The 23,157-nt window shown below is 37.0% G+C and overlaps 1 protein-coding gene across 5 annotated transcripts in view; it reads left to right on the top strand.

Moving 5' to 3' along the window:
- The window catches only part of IGSF11 (immunoglobulin superfamily member 11), a 193,437-nt gene that overhangs the window by 149,982 nt on the left and 20,298 nt on the right, over nucleotides 1–23,157 (top strand). For 4 of the 5 annotated variants that reach the window (XM_049628228.1, XM_049628226.1, XM_049628225.1 and 1 more), the window contains 3 exons: nucleotides 17,746–17,909; nucleotides 19,319–19,526; nucleotides 22,191–22,346. In XM_049628228.1, the coding sequence (XP_049484185.1) occupies nucleotides 17,746–17,909; nucleotides 19,319–19,526; nucleotides 22,191–22,346 (528 nt within the window). The remainder of the gene's footprint in view (nucleotides 1–17,745; nucleotides 17,910–19,318; nucleotides 19,527–22,190; nucleotides 22,347–23,157) is intronic. The other variant, XM_049628229.1, reaches the window with a different exon arrangement.

Raw genomic sequence — 23,157 nt, 5'->3', positions numbered from 1 at the left:
GCGTCGGGCTCTGTGCTGACAGCTCAGAGCCTGGAGCCTGTTTCGGATTCTGTGTCTCCCTCTCTCTGACCCTCCCTCGTTCATGCTCGGTCTCTCTCTGTCTCAAAAATAAATAAACGTTTAAAAAATAAATAAAAAAAATAAAAAATAAATTAAAAAACATCTTACAGAGGAGCTAATTCTCCTCTTTTTTCACTTTTCCACTTTTCCACTTTATCGCTTTAGTATGGGCACAGAATAGAAGGAAAGAACAGACGTATTTGGGTGAATTGTCCACTCAAAACATTTCTGGTTTGTAGGGGGTGGGTTTTTTCCTTCTGTTTTATTTGCATGTTTAAAATTTGTATTTATTCTTTATTTGCTGATAGGAGGGAGGAAAAGCTTAGAGAAAGGACCTGATGTAGAACAGTTGGGATTTGGTTAATCTGCTTAGAAATAACATTAATCGGCAGATCAGATGCTGTCAACAATACAGGGTTTTCTATCCCCATTATCTTTCCCATTCTTTTCTTGCTTAATTCTTCCTGTACTATCTTTGGTTTCATTTAGATTTATCTTTTCATTTCCTACCAGTTATTTGTTTTCTAATGTTTCTTTTATATTTTTACTTCACATTTCATTTTTAAATTTTACTCCTGCTTTGTCATAGGAAAGTGTTCAGTCTTTTGGCCTTTTACACGGTGGGGGTGTGGAGGATATAGGTATGTACTAACCCACATACCAAATGAAGTTTTCTCTTAACTTAAACGTGTGCTTAAATAACTCCATGTAGCTCTTAGTAACTAAAAAAAATTGGAACTGTAGGTATACGTCACAATAAGCATGTGACCATAATTTTCTTGAGAAGTTTCATGCCACTGGGACAATTATAAGAATGTAGGTGAATACATACTAACTGCTTTCTTTCTTCTCTCTTTCTTATTTTTTACTACTTTGGGTTATTTCCCTGAGATCAGATTCAATTACTCTTTATTAAAAACTTTTTTATTTTTGCCAGGCACTTTAATGTACGCTTCTTCATAGTTATCTTGGGTGGTAAATGTTTTTATAATTTTTATAAAAATGCAAAATTACTAAGGATCCAAGAGTTTAAGTAATGTGACCAAGGTTACACAACTAGTAAGTAGTGGCCCCTGGATTCTAGATCCTGTGCCCTTTCCAGTATTATTAGGAGGATGTATGGTATAGAGGTTAGGAATGCCATGGAGTCCTGCTGGACACAGGTTTGAATCTCAATGTTATGTGGGAAAAAAAATTTTTAACACCTCTGGGCCTTGGTGTCCGTATGTATAAAATATGATTAATAATCATATCACCTTCCAGTCACGTTTGTTACCTAGCAAAAATAAAAGTGCTTAGAAGTGTATTTGGCACATTCTTGATTTTTGATCAATTCTTGATGACTATTATCAAATACATATTGGACATTTACTGTATTATGGTCATTGTGTACTAGGACCTGGGCATATAGCTTCTACTTAGAATCTGGTACTGAGAAAGACTTCTTGAAGTTTAAAGGAAGTATATGGTGCTGTGAAGGCATTTAAAGGAGAAAAGTAACCTGTTCTGGATGAGAGAAATTTTGAAATCTGATGGATAGGTAGGAATTAGAAAGGTGTGTGTGTGTGTGTGTGTGTGTGTGTGTGTGTGAGAGAGAGAGAGAGAGAGAGAGAGAGAGAGAGAGGGAGGGAGGGGGGGGGCAGGGAGAGAGACAGACAGACACACAGATGAGACTGTTTCAAGCTAGGGAAATAGACCATACCAATCCAGGAGAGCCTAGTGTATTCCTGGACCTGAGAAAAGTTCACTGTGAGAGGAAGTACTGTTAAGACTGACTGGAGAGAGAGGCAGAGGCCAGAGTAAGCAGAGCCTGCAAGGAAGGTCATGAAAAGTACTCGGATGCATTGTGTCAGTGAATAATTATGAGGCCGTATTACCTCTCTCTGCATTCTCAGATTAGTACGAGCTTCTAACAGGATAGATAATAAACTCCCTATTTCCACATTTTTTAAAATTGACGTGTAGTTGACATCACATCATGTTAGTTTCAGGTGTACAAAGTAATGGTTGGATATTTGTATATTGTGAAATGATCACCATGGTAAATCCAATGAACATCTCTCACCAAATATAGTTATAAAATTTTTTTCAGATGATGAGAACTTTCCAGATTTCCTCTCCTGGTTTCAAATATACAGTCCAATATCATTAACTGTAGTCTCCATGCTGTACATGACATCCACATGACATTCATTTTGTAACTGGAAATTTGAACCTTCTGCCCTCCCTTCACCCATTTTGCCTAGGTACTCTCCTCTTACCCCTACTGCCTCAGGCAACCACCAGGCTGTTCTTTATATCCATGGGCTCAATTTGTTTGTTTTTATATTCCATAACTGAGCTCATGTGGTATTTATCTTTTCCTCTCTGACTTATTTCACTTAGCATAATACTCTCGGGGTCCATCCATGTTTTCCAAAGGGCAATATTTCATTTTTTATGGCCAAATAGTATTCCCTCCCCCCCCCCCGCCCCCACCGCTTTTCCTTTATCCATTCATTCATCCATCTATGGACATTTAGATTGTTTTCATGTCTTGGCTCTTACAAATAATGCTGCTGTGAACATGGCGGGAGTGGTATATGTATCTTTTCAAATTAGTGTTTTCATTTTCTTTGGGTAGATACCCAGGAATGAAATTGCTGGATCATTTCTAATTTTTTGAGGAACGTTCTTACTGTTTTCCATAGTGGCTGCAGCAGTTTACATTCCCACTAGCAGTGCACAAGGGTTTCCTTCCCCCCCCAATCTTTGCCAGCACTTATTATTTGCCTTTTTGATGATAGTCATTCTAACAGATGTGAGGTGATACCTCATTGTAGTTTTGATTTGCATTTCCCGGTATGAGTGATGTTGAGTATCTTTTCAGGTACCTATTGGTCTTCTGTATGTCTTCTTGGGAAAAATGTCTATTCAGATCTTATGCCCATTTTTTGATTGGATTGTTTGTGCTTTTGCTGGTGAGTAGTATGAATTCATTATGTATTTTGGATGTTAGCCCCTTATCAGTTACATGATTTACAAATATTTTCTCCCATTCAGTAAGTTGTCTTTTCATTCTTTTGATCCTATTTACATATTTCAGTGCTTTAAACTGTTAAAAGTTAAACTGGTACTAACACAAACAAATCCACTAGATCAAGAAAATTTTAAAAAATGGTGTTTAGTTTGGAAGGAGGCAGTATTACTGGCGAATGAAAATAAAATATTTCAGTGGAGCCATTTTTTAAAAAAAGAATTTAATTAGTTTCGGAATATAACATCCTTCCTGATGGTTTCAGATGGCTTTATTTATTCATAAATAACTCTACTTGTTGATTTAGCCTCTTTTATCACATGAATGCTTCATTAAACAACTGGCGCTTGCTCATTAGAGCCGAGTGGGGCTGTGTTCAACCAGGTGGTGAAGTTGAGAGTACATGGCTGTATTTAACAGTAAAGGCCATTTATTTGGCCTTTTGCCATCTGGAAACTCTAGTTAGTATTTCCCAATATAAATCTTCAGTCTGCTAACCAGACAGATACTGGCATTCAGCTACAGTGTCATGATGTGAGAAAGGCCTACCAAAATATAAACTAAATTACGCTGTAATTTCTTTAGAAAACAAAGCAAAACTAAGCCCGGGAAGAAAAGTACATTCTTCCTACCCTAGTCATTGTCCAGGTTTAAAACCTAGATGTTCAGAAGTTCTTTAGAAAACTAAACAGCAAGGAATTTTGATTTTTTTTTCCTTCTGAAAGCAGCTAGTCACTGGCAAGTTCAAATTTGGCCAGAGGGTTATTCCTGTAATAAATGGCAATCCTGAAACACTGAAAAAATAGCTCATAGACTGTCCCCATGCCTTGCCCTGTCTCTAAACAGGGATTTCTGGAATTTGAAAGCCCAGAGATTTTTTTTTAAGTCCTTCATATAACCTTTGGGTTAATATTATATTAATATTCATTTTAAAATTATACTTTTCATTCCTAGGACCCACAAAGGTTTACAAAGTATGTCTGTTCATCTGTTTTCTTTAAATCGAGTTGAATACAAATCTGAGAGTCTCTTTTTACCCCTGTAGCAGGAAATTTAATATCAGTTACTACTGGGGCTCCCCACAGAACCCAAACACTGGGGGACCCCTCTGGTCTTCCATGGAGTAACTACCGCATTCCCCACGTTTGAACCTGCAGGGTCCTTTGAAGTCTTGCTCTGCAGCTTCCCTGCCTCACGGAGCAGAAGGAGTCTTGGAATGACAGGGCCCCAGTGTCCAGAGCAGCCATCCCCTTTGAAGCACTACTATTTCCCTTGGCCTCTGAGGAAAGTAGAGCAGGGGTCCCCTCTTCTGCAGGAACTTGGCCAGCTTCCATGCCCTTCCCAGGAGCCCTTCTTCTCCTTTCGCAAGCTCAAAGCGGGGCCCTCCCAGCTCCTCTCCCTCAGGACAGTTTCCTCAATGAGCACAGGCTTTCACTACAGAGACAGGAAGCCTGTTGTCTTCAGTAGTTTCAGCTTTCCACCTTGCACAAGGCTGTGAAGTTAGGAACTAGAGAGGACTTGACAAAGACAGGCTTAGAAGGGGAAGGGGAGAAGAAGGAATGAAACAGCTTTTAATATTTCCACTTGCTGCTTGCCGTAGTCAACATTTGTCCTGTTAACGTCTGGCCATCCTATTTTGAATAGTATTTCTGTATTTGGAGAAATTCCCACATGAGTCCACTTCCCACTGTTAGACGTGTGAACTCAAATTTCCAGCTTCTTGTGTAGCTTGGCCTTTGGCTCTCCAGTCAGATGCACATGGATGAGACCACGATTTGGGAGAGAGCAGAGTGAGAAACGACCTCTGTGCTGAGCATGGATAACTGCAGAAGAGGATGGCTTTGGTGGTCCATAGTGTTGTCGGGTGGAGTGCCAGACAGAGAACTGATACCATTAGTCATTGCAGTAGGGTCCTGGCATTTAGGGTTGGTGACAGGGACAGCTGTAGCAGTGTTCTCTCAAGCCAGTTGTACAGCACAGTTTTGGATATTTTCCTAGAAGTTTAATACTTGAGCTTGTTTCTTTAGCCATTTCGGTGGTTCTGAGAGCTCCCCAACAATCCTCTTTTTTTTTTAATTAAAGAAGATTGATTGGGGTACAATTTACATACAATAAAATCCCCCCTTTTAGGTGCACAGTTTGTTGAGTTTTGACCAATGTTTGCAGTCTTCTAATAACCAGCACAATTGTGATGTAGAAAATTTCTGTCACCCTCAAAGTGTCCGTTCATGCCCCATGCGGTCATTCTCCATGCCCTTTCCCCTCTCCGCCTTAGCTCTAGCCCCAGGCAACCACTGGTGTGTTCTGCTCCTATACTTTTATCTTTTCCATTATACAGAATTTTTTAAAAAATGGGTACATATTATATATAGTCTTTTGTTTCTGGGTTCTTTTACTTAGCATAATGGCTCTGATATTTATATTGCATGCATCAGTAGCGTGTTCTCTTGTTTCTCACAAGTTTTTATCCATCTGTAAGTTGATGGACATTTGAGTTTCCAGTTTTTTGTCTTGTGGATAAAGATGCTGTGAAAATTTTGCATATAGGTGTTTTCGGTGTTTTTGCATCTCTTAGATGAATACTTAGGACTGAAATTGTTGGATAGTATGGTTAAGTGCATATTTAACTGTTAGAAACTGTGAAAATATCCCCAAATATATGTACCAATTTGCAGTCCTCCAGAAAGGTATGAAAGTTTGAGTTACTCTGCATTCTTGTCTACACTTGGTATTGTCAGTCAGTTTAACTCATTGTAGAGATACCGCCTTGTGATTTTAATTTCCCTGTTGACTAATGAAGTTGAAATTCATTTCATGTTATTACCCATTTGTATGTTTTCTCTGGTGCATTTAAAAAATTGGGCTCTTATTGAATGGTAAGATCTGTTTCTGTATTATAAATACAAGTCTTTGATGTGTTTTGAAAGTAATTTCTACCAAAATATGGCTGGTATTTTTATTTTTCAATAATGTTTTTTGAAAACAAGAAATTATTAATTTTGAAAGTCTAATTTATTATTATTTTTATTAACTTGTTTTATTTTTTATTTTTTTAAATTTACATCCAAATTAGTATATAGTGCAACAATGATTTCAGGAATAGATTCCTTAGTACCCCTTACCCATTTAGCCCATCCCCCCTCCCACAATCCCCTCCATAACCCAAAGTTCTCCATATTTATGAGTCTCTTCTGTTTTGTCCCCCTCCCTGTTTTTATTTTTGTTTCCCTTCCATTATGTTCATCTGTTTTGTCTCTTAAAGTCCTCATATGAATGGAGTCGTATGTTAGTCTTTCTCTAATTTCACTTAGCATAATACCCTCCAGTTCTTCGATGTAGTTACAAATGGCAAGATTTCACTCTTTTTGATTGCCGAGTAATACTCCATTGTGTGTGTGTGTGTGTGTGTGTGTGCGCGCGCGCGTGCGCGCGCACATATACCACATCTTCTTTATCCATTCATCCATCGATGGACATTTGGGCTCTTTCCATACTTTGGCTATTGTTGTTAGTGCTGCTATAAACATGGGGGTGCGTGTATCCCTTCGAAACAGCACACCTGTGTCCCTTGGATAAATGCCTAGTAGTGCAATTGCTGGGTCGTAGGGTAGTTCTATTTTTAGTTTTTTGAGGAACCTCCATACTGTTTTCCAGAGTGGCTGTACCAGCTTGCATTGTCACCAACAATGCAAAAGAGATCCTCTTTATCCACATCCTTACCAACATCTCTTGTTGCCTGAGTTGTTAATGTTAGTCATTCTGATAGGTGTAAGGTGGTATCTCATTGTGGTTTTGATTTGTATTTCCCTGATGATGAGTGATGTTGAGCATTTTCTCATGTGTCGGTTGGCCATCTGGATGTCTTCTTTGGAGAAGTGTCTATTCATGTCTTTTGCCCATTTCTTCACTGGATTATTTGTTTTTTGGGTGTTGAGTTTGATAGGTTAATAATTCATGCATTTTGTATCCAAAGAAGTATTTTCCTAATTCAGAGTCATTAAGACTTTCTTTCATGTTTCCTTCCAGAAATTTTATGTTTTTACTCTTATATTTAACTCTTCAATCCATTTCGGGTTAACCTTATAAAGGTGTAAGGTAAAGGTAAATCTAATATTTTTGTATCTGGAAGTCCAATTTTCTAGCACTATATTTTGAAAAGCGTATTCTTTCCCACTTGACATCTTTGTTGGAAATAAAATGGCCACATACATGTGGTTCTATTTCTGGACTCTCTATAAGTCTGTCCTTATGACAACCCAACGCTATCTTGATCACCTTAGCTTTATTGAATGTTTTAAAATCAGGTACAGCAAGTCCTCAAACTTTTTTTCCCTTTTCAAAATTTGGCTATTTTGATCTTTGCTTTTACATGTATATTTTAGAAACAGTTTGACACTTTCTACAAAATAGCTTACTGGAATATTGATTAGAATTTTATTACATTAGTAGATGACTTCAGGGAGACTTGACAGCAGTATAAGGTTTGATTAATGGCCGTGGTTTATCTCTTCATTTATTTAGGTCCTTTAATTCCTCTCAGCAAAGCTTTGTTATTTTCACTGTATAGATCTTACAGATATTTCATTAAAGTTATCCGCAAGGGTTTTATCTTTTTGATGCTATTACAAGTGGTATTATTTTTACAATTTTAATTTCCAAAATTTCATTGCTACTGTCTAAAAATGTAGTTGGTATTTGTATATCAACCTTGGTTTTTGCAACCTTGTTAAACTAATTACTTAAAATTTGTTGCTTTTTTGTAGATTTATTAGAATTTTTAATGTAGATGATTGTGTTATCTATACATAAATACAATTTTACATTGTTTCTTTCCAATCTATATGCCTTTTTCTCCTTATCCTTGCCTTAGTGCAATGGCTAGGACCTCTGTGTTGAACAGACCTGGCGAGATCAGACATCCTTATCTTGTTTCTGATCTTAAGAAGAAAACAACTTTAGCCATTTATAAAAGTTGTTTTTTTTTAAATCATTAATATGATGTTAGCTGTTTTGTTTTGGTTTGGTTTTTTTTGTAGATACTTTTTACCAGTTTGTGGAAGTTCCTTTTATTCCTTGTTTGAAGAGAGTTTTTGTAATGAATATTTTATAATGCATAGACATTGACTGTCACCTTTTTCTGTACCTATCAAAAAATTATATAGTTTTCTTTTTTAGTATATTGACATGGTAAGTTATATTGATTTCAAATACTGAGTGAACTTTGTGTTCCTGGGGTAAACATCACTTTTGTCATGATTAATTATTCTTTCTGTATATTGCTGGATTCAATTTGCTAATATTTTAAGGACTTTTATGTCTATGTTTAGAAGGGATGCTAGTCTGTAATTTTCTCTGCATGTATTGTCTTTGTTGGATTTTGGTATCAGCATAATTAATGTTAGCCAGCTTCATAAACTGAATTTTTTTTTCTGGAAGAGTTTATAGATAGAATTGGCATTATTTTTTCATTAAATGTTTGGCAGAGTTCACCAATGAAGCTATTTGGGTCTGGTGAGATCTTGGTGGGAGGATTTTGAAATGCAAATGAAATTAATTTTCTTTAACGGTCAAAGGGCTCTTCATGCTGTCTCTGTCTGTTAGCGTGAGCTTTGGTACTTTGTCCCTTTCAGAAATTTGTTAATTTCATCTGTGTTACCAAACATGTTAGTATTAAGTTATTTATAATATCCCTTTATGATTCTTTTACTGTCTCTAGAATCTGTGGCTATGTCCCCTCTTTCATAGCTGTTTCTTCTCTTTCTCATTCTTGAGCAGTTTGGTTGGAGATTTATCAATTTTATTGACCTTCTCAGAGAACCACCTTTTGATTTCATTGATTTACTCTATTATCATTTTCATTGAATTCTGCTCTTTGTACTTTTCTTCTTTTAACTTGCTTTTAGTTTAATTTGCTTTTTACTTTCTTAAGGTGAATGCTTAAGTTATTGATTATAAGCCTTCTTTTTATATGAGCATTTAGATGCTATTAATTTTTCTCTAAGTGGACTTTGTTTCTCATAAATTTTGAAATGTTCTATGTTCATTTTCATGCAATTGAAAATATTTTCTTATTTTCCTTGTAATTTCACCTTTGAAGTGAAGTATTAGAAGTAGGTTTTCATGAATCTTTGATTATTTTCTAAGTTTTTATTGAATTCTAATTTTATTCACATTCTTTGTATGATTTTAATTCTTTAAAATTTGTTAAAATTTATTTTGTAGCTCAGACTATTGTCTATCTCGGTGGATGGTCCATGTGTGCTAGAAAATAATGTGTATTCTATGATGTTGAGTAGAGTGTCTTAAAAAAACTCAGTTATGATAAATTCATTGGTAGTATTGTTTAGGTCTTCTGTATTTTACTGATTTTTATCTATTCTATGAATTTCTTCTATGTTATTGTTAATGACAGAAGAGTGTTCCAATCTCTCAACTATGATTGGTATTATTTTTCTCCTTTCAGTTCTATCGGTTTTTGCTTCATGTACTCTGAAGCCCTGTTGTTAGGTACATACACAGGACTATTATGTCCTTGATGAATTGATGCCTTCATCATTATTTAATGTCCCTCTTTATTCCTACTTCAGTGACCTAGCTCTTCTCTCTTCACATACTGCTGCTTTTTCAAGCTCTCCACCAAGAAGGAAGGTCCTCCTTGATTTGCCAGGCACCATTGTGTTTGGCAGTATCTTTGGACAGGATCTCATGACAGTTACCTCACAAACAACTGTCCAGTCTATAGGTGACTGTTTTGGTCAGGTGCCCATTTCTGGTACAATCACTTGTCGTCAGGATGTGAATGAGATCCTGTGTCACAAACCATGGTAACCTGTGTGTAAGGAATTGTCTCATTCTGCTTTCCCTGAAGGGAATTGTGGCTATGGTAGCTGTCATAGCATCATGTCCCATCTTAACATTGCAAAACCTGGTTCTGCTTTTATGGCTTGCTTCTGTAAACAGTTAGTTATAATCACATTACTCACTTAGTTTTACAGAAAGGATTGCAGACACAAATGCCCACAAGAGTCAGGCAGGTATCCTGACTGAGTAAAGTGGGTCATATTGTAGAGTAATAAGGGTGATGGGGATTGTGACAATGTGGAGAGCTCATGCTTTGTCTAACAGGCAGCAGTGATCAATTGTGTGAAATTGCAGGCCCAATGTTACTGACTTTTACAGTTTTTCAAGGTAAGTTGGTAATGTAGAGTTTTGTGTTATTTAATTGTAAGTGATTCAAAGTATTTAAAAACTTGGAGTCATATAATATAGGCCAAACCAAATATGTATGTAAATGGTCTGTCACCTTGCTGGGCTGTGGTCATCCCTGTAAAGAGAATTGTTAGTGGAATAGGATACCTATTCCCAAAGCCATATATAAAGTCAGGAGAGGGCAATAATAGTGGGACACTTGCTGTAGAGGATTCTGATCAAGTGTTAGGAGCCCTTGTTGAGGAAATGTCACTCACCTAATAGATACGGCATGGCATGAAAGGGCCAAATATGCAGATGTATATATACTTTTTGATTATTTGAAGAGTGATAGTGTAGACCATGAGCATTGGTTCAGTACAGGGTTTTGGGCTCCTTCTGTCTCATCTCTGGGTCTGCTCTGAGGAAATCATTTCAATACCCAGATCTCCTGGCATGCTATTTGCCCTTAGTATGGCCCCCAAGGAATGTTTGTGGTTGAAAAGGAGACGGTAATGACAAGGCACTGTAATAGTACCTGAAGGGAACCATAAAACCATAGAAATATAATACGGTAATACTATGAGTCATGGACTCTGTAGGAGTATTTAGTGCTTTAGCCAGAAGATAAGGATATGTGAGTTTACAGTAGCTTGCCTTTGTGTACCAACAGTAAAGTATATTGTTTGATATGGCATCAAATGAAGTAGAGATTTGCCAGTGATCCTACAGATTTATTATTATAGATGACCAGTGCATAATGAAGCCATCTACATTGATCAAATTAACCAGATATTTATTCTTCATTTATTTTAGTACTGTGTTGATGGCCAAAATATAATTTAATGTCAACTAATATAAACATTATTTTTTTTTAGTTCAGATGACAGTTTAAAAATCATATAATAATAATTATAATGGTAGATTATTTAATGAAAATTTGGGTACAGTATGAGGAGAAAGTGATTTGTTTTAAAAACCACTACAATATTAGGGACTTATGCTATTCCAGTGTTTCCTTCAGAAAACAGAATATGGAATTTTTATTTTTTTTGAAATTTACTTCAGTCTCATGGAACGACAGAACTGTATTTGCATAGGTTAAATGAATTTTATATTATGTTTTTTTAAATGTAAGAAACAGCACTTATGAATTGTAGGGGAATCATATAAGTCACAATTAGCACTTTGTGACTGCTGATATTAATATTTTGGGTGACTGGACAACACAGTCCTCCCAAATACCATCTGATCCTTTTGATGCTTTGTTGACCTTTGTTGATGCTTTGTTGATCCTTTTGATGCTTTATTCCCAGGGGGAAGTGTTCTGGCCTTTGGGCTGATCCTGAAACATGCGTACATGCTCCCCAGATATCAGTGAATACTCTGTTTTGAAATCTCAGTAGGATTGCTCTGGCCAGTCCTCCTCCTGAACTTCAGGTGTTCTGGCTCTGATGGGTGTTGCAGGTGACGTTTCATGTTCTTGGAGTCTGCAGATCACTGTGAAATATCCTTTGTCTATCCCTTGGCTGCTGTGTGGTGTGGATGATCCCTCTTAAGACTTCTAAGGATTTTTTGCTGCCAGTTTCTTTTCCTCTAATGTGTGATTCTTGGTCTGAGAGAAATGTGCATTTCTCTCGGTTTTAAATCTTGAGAGGGGCCTAAAGAAAGAGTATAGACAACTGTTATTTATGATTTCAACTCCTCAGAGGAAACGGGGCCATGTGCTTTATGTCTTTCTTGTTTAATTGCTTAGAGTCATTCAGAATTCATGAGTTGACTTAATTTTTCTTGGGTGAAAGTACTAAGAAAAGATTCAAGCCTGCAAAATGCTGCCAAAACAGCTCTTAAATTATACATTTCTCATGTAAATATTGCAAATTGTAAGGTATTTTAAATGAATTTTTAATCTAATAGTTAGCATTAAAGTTTAAATTCCTGCCTAGAATTTCAAACATGGAAATACACTCTAAAAGGAAATGGGGTTTTTAGTTGTTTTTTTAATAAGATAGAAAAAAATTAATCATTTAAAATGTGAAAAAATACCCATTTCCCTCCTTCTTATTTTTACTCTTTCTAAGAAATTTTCGGTTGTACTCAGTTTAGTCCGTATGTTAAGTAGGAATTCTGAGACCGTTCCAAAGCAACTTTATCATCCCGATCTCTTTATATTTATTCAAGATCCAGTTCTTCTTTTCCTACATGAAAACATAAGCAGGTTACACAGTTTTTTTCTGATCACTCTGAGTTTAGAAATAAAGCAAAACAAGAAAAGTCAATTTATATACAGAAATCTATGTGTAGTTTCTAGAATGCTGGTGATCCGCCCTTTAGGAAGTCAGAGGTCTACCCCCAGCTTCGTTGTGGTGAAGTCTCCTCAGCCCGCTAGGACGGAATCCAAGATCACCCTGCACCAGCTCTTTGTGTGTTCACCTCTGATCCATTGGAAACTCTCAGATGTCCTTGGCCCTGACACATTCCAGGAATGTAGGCCCTGTTGTTGAGTGGGCATGGGATGGGACTGAAGTGCACCAAGCTCTAACAAGGAAGTCTCTCAGAGTCTCTTTACAGATGTTCACTTCTGACCCGTTTATTCTTTGTGTAGTTGTAAAAGTTAGGTAGCCTGTTCTCAGCCATTTTCTTTGTGTAAGTCCTTCAGGATAGTTTATCTTAAAACTTGCTCTGGTATCTGGTGTCTTAATACATGATGTTTTATGGTCTTGGATGACTTTCTGTTCCATAGAGAATTCTGGTAGCTAGAGAGCATAACAGCCTTTTTATGTTAAATGTTCCTATCTGTAAGACACTGAGAGTAGAAGAGATATAATTACAAATATATTGAGTTTCTGTCACTCAGTTATCAGTTTTATTGGTAAGAAAGTATCTCTTCAGTCTCATCTTAATACAAGCGATAACATTATCATTTGTTTTCTGAGATGTGATCTGTGGGAAAGTTTGGTATAGCAGACATCATACTGTGGGAAGTCAGAAGACACAGGTCCTAGTCTTAAGACCTTTGGCAAGTCTGTCTCTTTGGACCCTACTGTGGTCTCTTGCGTGGAAACTGAAGGAATTAAATTAGATCCATTCAGTAACATGTATTTATTGAGTTCTTAATTATGTGCTTAAAGTAATGGAGTTCTCAGTGGACCTCCAGTATACTGGTGAAGATATTTTAAGTAATAAGTATGAATACTAATGAAAGTGTGATCACAAGTTTGGATAGTGTTCAGAATGAAAGGAACATTGCTCTATGACAGCCTGACCTCGACTGGGGGGTCAGGAAAGGCTCTTTTGTGAAAAGTAACACATGAGCTAATAGGAAGGATGAGTAGGAGGTTACTAAGTAAAGGATTGGGTTGTGGATTAAATGAGTGTGCATGTGTGTGCACATGCACATGTGTTTGTAAGTAGTGCTAAATGTGGGCTTGGCATATGGTCTGTGTTGTATGTAGTATATGTTAATAGCAGTAGTAGCAGTCATGGTTGTCATCATCAGCTGTCAGCCTCTGTTACTGCCCTTATTGTCATACCCTTTTGATGAGGATGTGATGGTAACATTTAGCCCTATTTTTCAGAGGAAGCAACTGAATCAGAGACGAAGTGATTTACATGGGGCCACACAGCTAAGCAGATGAAATTGCCAGATTTCAAACTAGATCTCTGCACCTTCAAACTCATACTTTTCTTATCTCTTATCTCTTATTTCTTCTATAGCCGTGTCTGTACTTGAGATTTCAGAGTTAATCTTCTGTAAAATGGGAAGTAGATGAAGTCAGTCTTCCATAACTTCTACCAACCCAGCGGCTTGTCTCTGCTAGCGGACCTGCTCCCGTCCCCTCAGCTCCCATCCTGTCCTATGGATTTACTCTTCCTTTACTCAACTCCTAACCTATTTTGGTAGTTTCCTCCGTCAACACCTTTCTCTTTCATTCTTAGTTTATGTTGGCCATTTTTTTTCTTTTTAAAATGTGTATGAAAGATTGTGTGAGTTCACCTTGGAATTCATGAATTGAGAGTGGAAGGTACACATTATCCTGTATTGTTTAAAGGGGACACATTCCCTTCATTTCTTGGAGGATTACCTGGGGAAGGAAATGATGAAGGTTTTGTTGCTAGTTTGGCTTCTACACTTACTCTAAAACCATGTAACAACTATATTGCCCTAACCCGCTTCTACCTTAGAAGGTAGCTTATTCCCCTGTTCATTGCTGTTCCATGATCAACCTTCCTTGTTGGCCTTGACACTTAACACTTGAGTTTCTTTCAGTTTTCCTTTTTAAAACTGAGAGACTTTCCCTAATATTTTACTTAGAGGCTTTTCCTGATGTTACCAACTGCTTTGTATCCTATCACAGATGGCTTATTTTTTGAAACATTTTATCCTGCAAATTTAACTCCTGAGAACATCATCAGACTCTATGTGAAGAACATGAAGTTCTATAGAAGGAAGGTGTTATGTAGATTTATTTTTTTAAAAATGATTTGTAATCATAGCGATATGTTATTGTGTTACTTTTTTTGGAGAATTGAGATAATATCACTTCAAAGTAAAACAGTTTGAGATACTGCCATGGTCTTAATGTATTTTTTGTGATTAGAATAGCTTCTCTCTTGGATCTCCCTGGCCTGTTTTAATCTCCTGTTAGCCCTGTACTGTTCTATAGTCCCAGGGGCACAGGCATTCTTTTTAGAAGAGATAAAAGTTGATTTTCACTTCCCAGGATTTGATTCTGATAGATCACTATTTTCTTCTTTTAATTTTAACAGTTATTGAGATAGAACATGTATTCCACAAAATTCACACATTTGAAATATAAAATTCATTTATTTTTTGGAAATTTATAGAGTTGTACAACCGTCATAACAATCCAGTTTTGGAAGTTTTCCATCACTCTAGAAAGTTGCATATAACCTATTTGCATCAATCCCTCATCCCTCCTCTCTAGCCCCATACAACAACTGATTTGCTTCTTGTCCTTATAGATTTGCCTTTTCTGGACATTTCATGTAAATAGAATCATACAGTATATTAGTGTTTTGCATATGGCTTCTTCCACTTAGCAAAATGTGTTTGAGAAGCTCATCCATGGTGTGTCAGTAACTTGTGGTTTTTTTTTTTATTCATGAGTAGTATTTCATTGTATGGATATACCACATTTTGTCCACCAATCAGTTGATAAGATATTTGGCGATGTGATATTAGTAATGCTACCATGAACATACATGGTCTTTGTGTGACATATATTTTCACTTGGGTAGATTACTGGGGTGGAATTGCTGGGTTGTATGGTAAGTTTATGGTAAACATTTTAAGAAACTGAAACTATTTTCCCAAGTGACTGTTCTATGTTACATTCCCACCAGCAATGAATGAGGATTGTAGTTTCTCTACATTCTTGTGAGCTCTTGGTTTTGTCTTGATGATAGCCATTCCAGTGGTTTTAATATGCAGTTTCCTAATGAGTAATAATGTTGAGCATCTTTCCATGTGCTTATTACTTTTTGAAATAAATGTTTATTAAAGTATTTTATGCATTTTAATATTAGGTTGTTTGTCTTTTCATTATTGAGTTGTAATAGTTCCATCATATATATTATATATTGGAGTCCTTTATCAGATATGTGAATTACAGATATTTTTTTCCCAGTCTGTACCTTGGCTTTTTATTTTCCTAATTAAATGTTTTGAAGTACAATAGTTTTTAAAATTTTAACAAAATCCAACTTTTTAATTGTTTTCTTTTATGATTTATGGTACTCGTGACATATCTAAGACCTCTTTGACTAACCCACAGTCACAAAGATTTTCTTCTATGTTTATTTCTAGAAGTTTTATAGTTTTAGCTGTTATGTTTAGGTCTGTGATACACTTTGAGTTGATTTTTGTGTATCCTGTGAGGTAAGGGTCTGAGTTAATTTTTTGCATATTAATGTCTAATTGTTCCAACACTGTTTATTGAAAAGACTATTTTCCCCCTATTTAATTGTCTTATACCTTTGTTGAAAGCATTTTACTATAAATATAAACAGAAGAACATGGGGGAGGGGAAGAAAAAAAAAGTTAGGGAGGGAGCCAAACCATAAGAGATTCTTAAAAACTGAGAATAAACTGAGGGTTGATAGGGGGTGGGAGGGAAGGGAGATCGGTGATGGGCATTGAGGAAGGCACCTGTTGGGATGAACACTGAGTGTTGTATGGAAACCAATTTGACAATAAATTTCATATTAAAAAATATATGTATAAATGTTTATTTCAGAACTCTAAATCCTGTGCCATTTATCTGGTGTTCTGTCCTTATGCTAGTACCACAGTGTCTTGATTACTATAACTGTATAGCAAGTTTTGAAATCAGATAGTGTGAATTCTGCACATTTGTTCTTATTTTTCAATATTATTTTGGCTATTCTCGTTTTTTGCCTTTCCATGTCTGCTAGAATTAGTTTTTCAGTAGCTACAAAAAGCCTACAGGGATTTGAATTGGGATTGCTCTGAATCTATAGGTCAGTTTAGGGAGAATGGAATCTTCTAATCCATGAACATTGCATATCTATCCATTTTTGTGCTTATTTGATTTCCTTCATTAGCGTCTTACAGTCATTAGTGTTTATTTAAAAAAAATTTTTTTAACGTTTATTTATTTTTGAGACAGGGAGAGACAGAGCATGAACGGGGGAGGGTCAGAGAGAGGGAGACACAGAATCTGAAACAGGCTCCAGGCTCTGAACTGGCAGCACAGACCCTATGCGGGGCTCGAACTCATGGACCATGAGATCATTACCTGAGTGGAGGTCAGCAGCTCAACCGACTGAGCCACCCAGGTGCCCCCAGTTATTAGTGTTTAGATCTTGCACATATTTTGTTAGATTTATATGTAAGCATTTAATTTTAAGTGTGCTATTATTGATGCCTTTAAAAAAAATCATTTTATTTCTCATCTGTCCTCACCATTTCAAGTTTTTTTTTTTTTAAATGTTTGTTTATTATTGAGAGACAGAGATAGAGCATGAGCATGGGAAGGGCAGGGAGAGAGGGAGACACAGAATCAGAAGCAGGCTCCAGGCTCTGAGCTGTCAGCACAGAGCCCAACATGGGGCTTGAACTCACAAACCTTGAGATCATGACCTGAGCCAAAGTTGGCCACTTAACCGACTGAGCCACCCAGGCTCCCCGTCCATTGCAAGTTTTGTTCAAACCCTATCAGTTAACTTCTCCCATGTATTTGAATCTGGCCAAATATCTGATATTGTCTTACAAAATAAAGTAAGTACCTGCTAATGTTTTTCATTTGTGGTTTCTAAGAGATAAAGGTAACTGTTTTTATTATTTCAAGTCAATGACTGGTTAGAAGTTGTTTAGTAAGATTATTATGTCAGTCTGTTTACAGTACTGATAATGTAAAACACACAAGCGTTTTCTGAAGAGGTTTGGTCTGTCAGGAAAGGGTGAGCACATAACCTCCCTGTTCTCTGCTTTGCAGGTGTTGCAGCTTCCCTGGAAGTCTCTGAGAGCCCTGGGAGTATCCAAGTGGCCCGGGGCCAGACGGCAGTCCTGCCCTGTACTTTTACTACCAGCGCTGCCCTCATTAACCTCAATGTCATTTGGATGGTCATTCCTCTCTCCAATGCTAATCAACCTGAGCAGGTAGTTCTTTTCCACTTCATGCTGCCTCTCAAATATTAATTTTTTCAGAAGAGGTGGGTAGGAAAGCATCCTGAGTATATATTTGATTTCTAGGTAGGATAAGATGGCACGTTCTGTGTGCCTATGCTGTTTTAAATCCTACTCCTGTGTTATTAGTCAACCATCAGAAGAGATTATCCTCTTTTTAAGAGACTTTCTTGTTTTAACATATGTCAGGGGAATCCTTCTAAAAATTTTACGTAGGAACCTGGAATTTTACCAAAAGGTGTTGCTGATAGGAAAAAGCAAGATAGAAAAAGTAACATATGCTTTGACAGGAAGGGACTGTCAGTAACACAGATGGATGAGAGTATGTTTTAGAGACAGTGATAATATTAAGGAAGTAACATTAGATAGTAGTACTTGGTTTATTTGTCTAATTTCACAAGTGTTTTTAAAATAAACACAGCCAGGCATACTAGCCAGCCTCAAAGAGTCTCAAATAAATTAAGGTACACAAAAATAGAAGCTACTACCTAGTAAACTGTCAATTACAGGTAAAAGACCCATAATTGATATTAACTGTTGTAGAAAATAATGCTCAGAAAATTAATGAATTGTAACCACAGTTACGCATTTATTCCCAAAGATAATTTATTACTGTTACGAAGCTTTTCTGCTTCAGTGAGCTTATTACTACCTAAAAATACTTGATAAGCTAAATTTTCTGATATGAATTCAAATATGTATATTTAGAAGCTTCTTTCATTTCTTTAGACCATGGAATTTTTCTAATTAATTAGACTAAGCCACTGAGATCATTTTGTTCAACCTTATCATTTTAGGAGGCAAAGAAAGACTTGAGTGTAGTTGCCCAAATATTTACAGATAGAACTGAAATAGAAGCAAGTTTCTCATTCTCAGCCCACAAGGCTTTTGGCAGGAGCGTTCTGAGTCCTCTCCCCTGAATAGTTAATTTTGATAATAGAAACGGACATAAGAATAGCAATCAGGGATCTGCAACGCTTCTTCTCTCTCATGACTAGTTATGTTCAGGTTGTAGCCATGATCTCTCCTCTTGTGACCTGGTAAGCATGAGAATGGCAGTGCTAATTTTTTAAACTTTTTATTTTGGAATTATTTGAATAAAAATATTTATGGGCTGATAGGAAGATTGCACTAAAGACATTTTCTATATTCTGATGAGTTAGACAAGGAAACAGTGTTATTTTAATTTGGTATCTGAGAATTCAGAATCCCCAAATATGCCTGTGCACTGATGCTGTAGTAAAGGGTTGGGGACAAGTTTAAGGTAAGAAAGTTTTTCAATGTTTGATGCAGTCTACGATCTACCAGATAGTTACTGCTATGTGTTATGTGTCTAGAAGGGAATGTAGTGGCCAGTTTATTTATTTTACTTTCTTTTCCAGGTCATTCTGTACCAGGGTGGACAGATGTTCGATGGTGCCCCCCGGTTCCATGGTAGGGTAGGATTTACAGGCACTATGCCGGCCACCAACGTCTCTATCTTCATTAATAACACTCAGCTGTCAGATACAGGCACCTACCAGTGTTTGGTCAACAACCTTCCAGATAGAGGGGGCAGAAACATTGGGGTCACCGGTCTCACAGTTTTAGGTGAGTGGCAGGATGTTGCAGGCATCTTGGCTTTCCTTATGCTGTGACTGTACTTGAGCATACTTACTTTTGACCATCCTTCTACACTTTCAGTCTGCTAGCATCCTTTTCTTGATTCCTCTCCTATCTGCCCTGCCTGGACTCTGCGTCTCTGTGCTTTTTACGCATAGTCTTCCCATCCCTTTTGCCACTTCTGGTGGCTCCTTAAAGCTTCTTAAATGATTTGTCCTGAAAGTGGAGAAAGGTGGTAAAAAACACAATCACAAGTGGCCTCTCACTTTTCTTCAGTGTTTACAGGATAGGACTTATCATTGAGAGCAAGTTAAGTCAAGAATCATTTATTTTCTGTACAAAGCAGAAGTTTCAGCACACGTGAGAAAAAATGACTGCTTCATGTCTACATAGACTGAGGAGACTCACTGCAGTTCTCGGCTTACCCCTCATGTCCTGGCATAATTTCAGTAAAACATCCTTTTTGAATGATAAATCATATGATCAATTTGGTCTCAATACTGTATTAAGAGACTGTATAGTTTTAGGGCCTTTTTACAGGTGGCATAGACAATGTCTTGTCTCACACAGGCACTTTTTCTATTATACAGTATACTTACAATACGTCATACTAAATTAAGTCCATTCTAAACACATTTTGTTTCTCACTTCTGCTGCCTCTAAAATAAAACACTGCCTCCTAAATGCAGTTAAGTTCAGTTCACTGGGGGAGACCTAGGAGGTAGTTAGAGAAGGCTGATACTCTTGATTGTCCTTCACCTGTTTGGCTCAGAATCTCCTCCCTTATTCCTTGGCAAATTCTTGCCCTTTCTTTTCCCTTCCGTTGTTGAGGTACTTGAGGATACCATTTTCCTTCTTTGGGTGAGACTATGCGATAGCCATGGTGCCTTGTTTTCCTAGTCTTCAAACAAAGTAAGAAGACTAAGGACCAGATTGGAGATTTCTATCTTAGAAACACTGTAGTATATTCAGAATTGTGTAATTTTTAATTATGCAGAGGTTTTTACTAAATACAGAGATTTAAAAACACTCAAGTACCGAATATAGAGCACTAATGGAGTTTCAGTGTTTTTCTGATGTTTATACCTGCAAATTAGGTGACTGTCTTCCCACATTATCTAAGTTAATTTTTTCAATTTTTAAAAGAAAAAAATCCTTTAATGTTTTTTATAGTTGATGCTACCTTTAAAGAATTATCTTGGGCTTCCTTTATAGCATCATGGTGGCAGTGTCGAAGGCAGTAATTGAGGGGACTGGTTTACCCCATCACAGCAAGTAGGATTCTCTGAGATTTTTTACTTTTCCTACCTAATACCCTTTTATGGTTCTCTCTCCCCCACCCCTTCCTTTCCTGGTTTCTCTGTCTACTGCACTTACCTTTTATGCATTTGTTCATTCCTTTTTGAAAGGTTGAACATATTTCTCGAAAAGTCGTTAGCATTACAAGTATACCATCATTGGATTCAGACTTTATTTCCTCCATCCCCCAACATGAGACTCCAAGCCATGGGGTTAGCTGATATTTTTATTTGCTTGCATTCTTACTACAAAGCACTGCCTTCTTCCGTTAGTGTTCTTCTTTCATAATTTTTAAATTTTGTGTCTTTTATGTGCTCATTTGTCTTAATGATTATAAAATGTCCACTGCATTATGATCAAGTAGTAGACACACTTGACCTTGACTCTAACTTCCCCCACCATAAAGCAGAATTTAGCATAAAGTAGGTCTGTCAGGTTTTTGTTTGTAAAGTAACAAAGAATCTTGTCAGGGTCGTCTTACCCAGAGAGTTGCTGGCAGGGTCAGTGGTTGCTCTTCCTTGAAATATTTTTTTTAAAAGTGGCTTCTTTCAGTAATGAAAAAATTTAATTGTGGTAAAATACACATGACATAAAACTTACCATCTGAGCCAGTGTAGTGTACAGACCTGTAGGGATAAGTACATTCACACTGCTGCGCAGCCACTCTCCAGAACCCTTTTTATCTTACGAAACTAAAACTCTGTGCTCATTAAACAACATTTCCTTCTCCGCCCGGCCATTGGTAACCACTTTCCTATTTTCTGTTTGTATGAATTTGACTACTCGAGGTGCCTCATATAAGTAGAATTATTTATTGTTTGTCTTTTTATGACTGGCTTATTTCACTTAGCATAATGTTCTCAAGGCTCATCCATGCTATAGCACGTGTCAGAATTCCCTTCCCTTTCAAGGCCGAATAACATTTCCTAGTATGTATGTACCACATTTCGTTTATCCATTCATCCATCCATGGATATTTGGCTGTTTCTGTCCTTCAGCTATAATGAATAATGCTGCTGTGAACATGGGTATGCTCAGTCATGTTTCTAAAGGCAGTGTGTGGGCAGGAAGGACCTTCAGCATTCTTCTTCAGAGGAAGGAATGCAAAACGAAGAGCATAAGATTCCTTCAAAGTATAATGAAAGGATGCAGCCCCTTTTCCATGTTTGCCCCCTGCCAGCTGAAGTTGTGGGCCCTGACTAGTCACTGGCGTCACTCACGAGGTAGTCTTCTGGTTATGTGTTCTATAAACATTGTTATCTGAGGTTCCAGTGCACTGAATGTTGATGTCTCCTCCATCATCAGGTGGCTGATAGTAAATACGTACTCTATTCCTTACTCTTCCTATTGTAGTTCCCCCTTCTGCCCCACACTGCCAAATCCAAGGATCCCAGGATATCGGCAGCGATGTCATCCTGCTCTGTAGCTCAGAGGAAGGCATCCCTCGGCCAACTTACCTTTGGGAGAAGTTAGACAATACCCTCAAACTACCTCCAACAGCCACTCAGGGTATGTACGGTGTTGCTTTACCCATTTCATTAGTTACCATGCAAAATTCCAATTCTAAGACTCAATGAAATAATTAACTTTAATAGAGCTTGAAAAATAACACGCTGTGTCTGTAACTGCTGAAAAAGCTATCTGGATCATTTTGCGTTTTCAACTTTAAAGAGAAGAAAACATATCCTTTCTCATATGCTGCCGTTATGTATCTCATCCAGTGGTTACTATCTATGGAAATTCTGTTCCATTACAATGAGGATTTAAAATAGCTACTTGGTAGCTTCTTTATAGTGTTAACTGTAAGATGATCCTTGAAGTTTGTAACTGAGAATCCACTTCCTTCTTGAGGCACAACTGACTGTTTTAGTATGAGAAACATCAGCACGATCATGAGAGGGTCAATCATCCTGTTTTCAGCCTCAAGTCTAAGTAGAGGAAGAAGATGGGAAAGAGAACAGGAAAAGGCCTCAGATCATGGGAGAACCAGGAGTTGATTATACCAGACAGGTAAAGATGGAGGAAGCATGAGTCTCATCGATGATTTTCTACACGTGAATCCAGCTATTTAAATTTGATAACAAAGGAAACACTCTTGAAAATTTAAGGAGAACTTATAAAACGAGGGAAAATTACAGAGTTTTATCTAAAATCTTCTATTTCAAGAAAATAAAAGTTAGCAGCCTTGAATGTTACATCATCTGTAACAGTATTTTTCTTGTATACTCAGGGCTTGTAGCCTGTATACTCTTGTAGTGTTCTCAGGGCAAGTATACAAATCTTACGTTAAAAGAGTTGGCAGTTAATGAAGAGGCTCCAG

This window comes from Panthera uncia, chromosome C2 (assembly GCF_023721935.1).
Source record: "Panthera uncia isolate 11264 chromosome C2, Puncia_PCG_1.0, whole genome shotgun sequence".
Lineage (NCBI taxonomy): Eukaryota > Metazoa > Chordata > Mammalia > Carnivora > Felidae > Panthera > Panthera uncia.
This window is presented reverse-complemented; position numbering and strand designations above follow the sequence as displayed.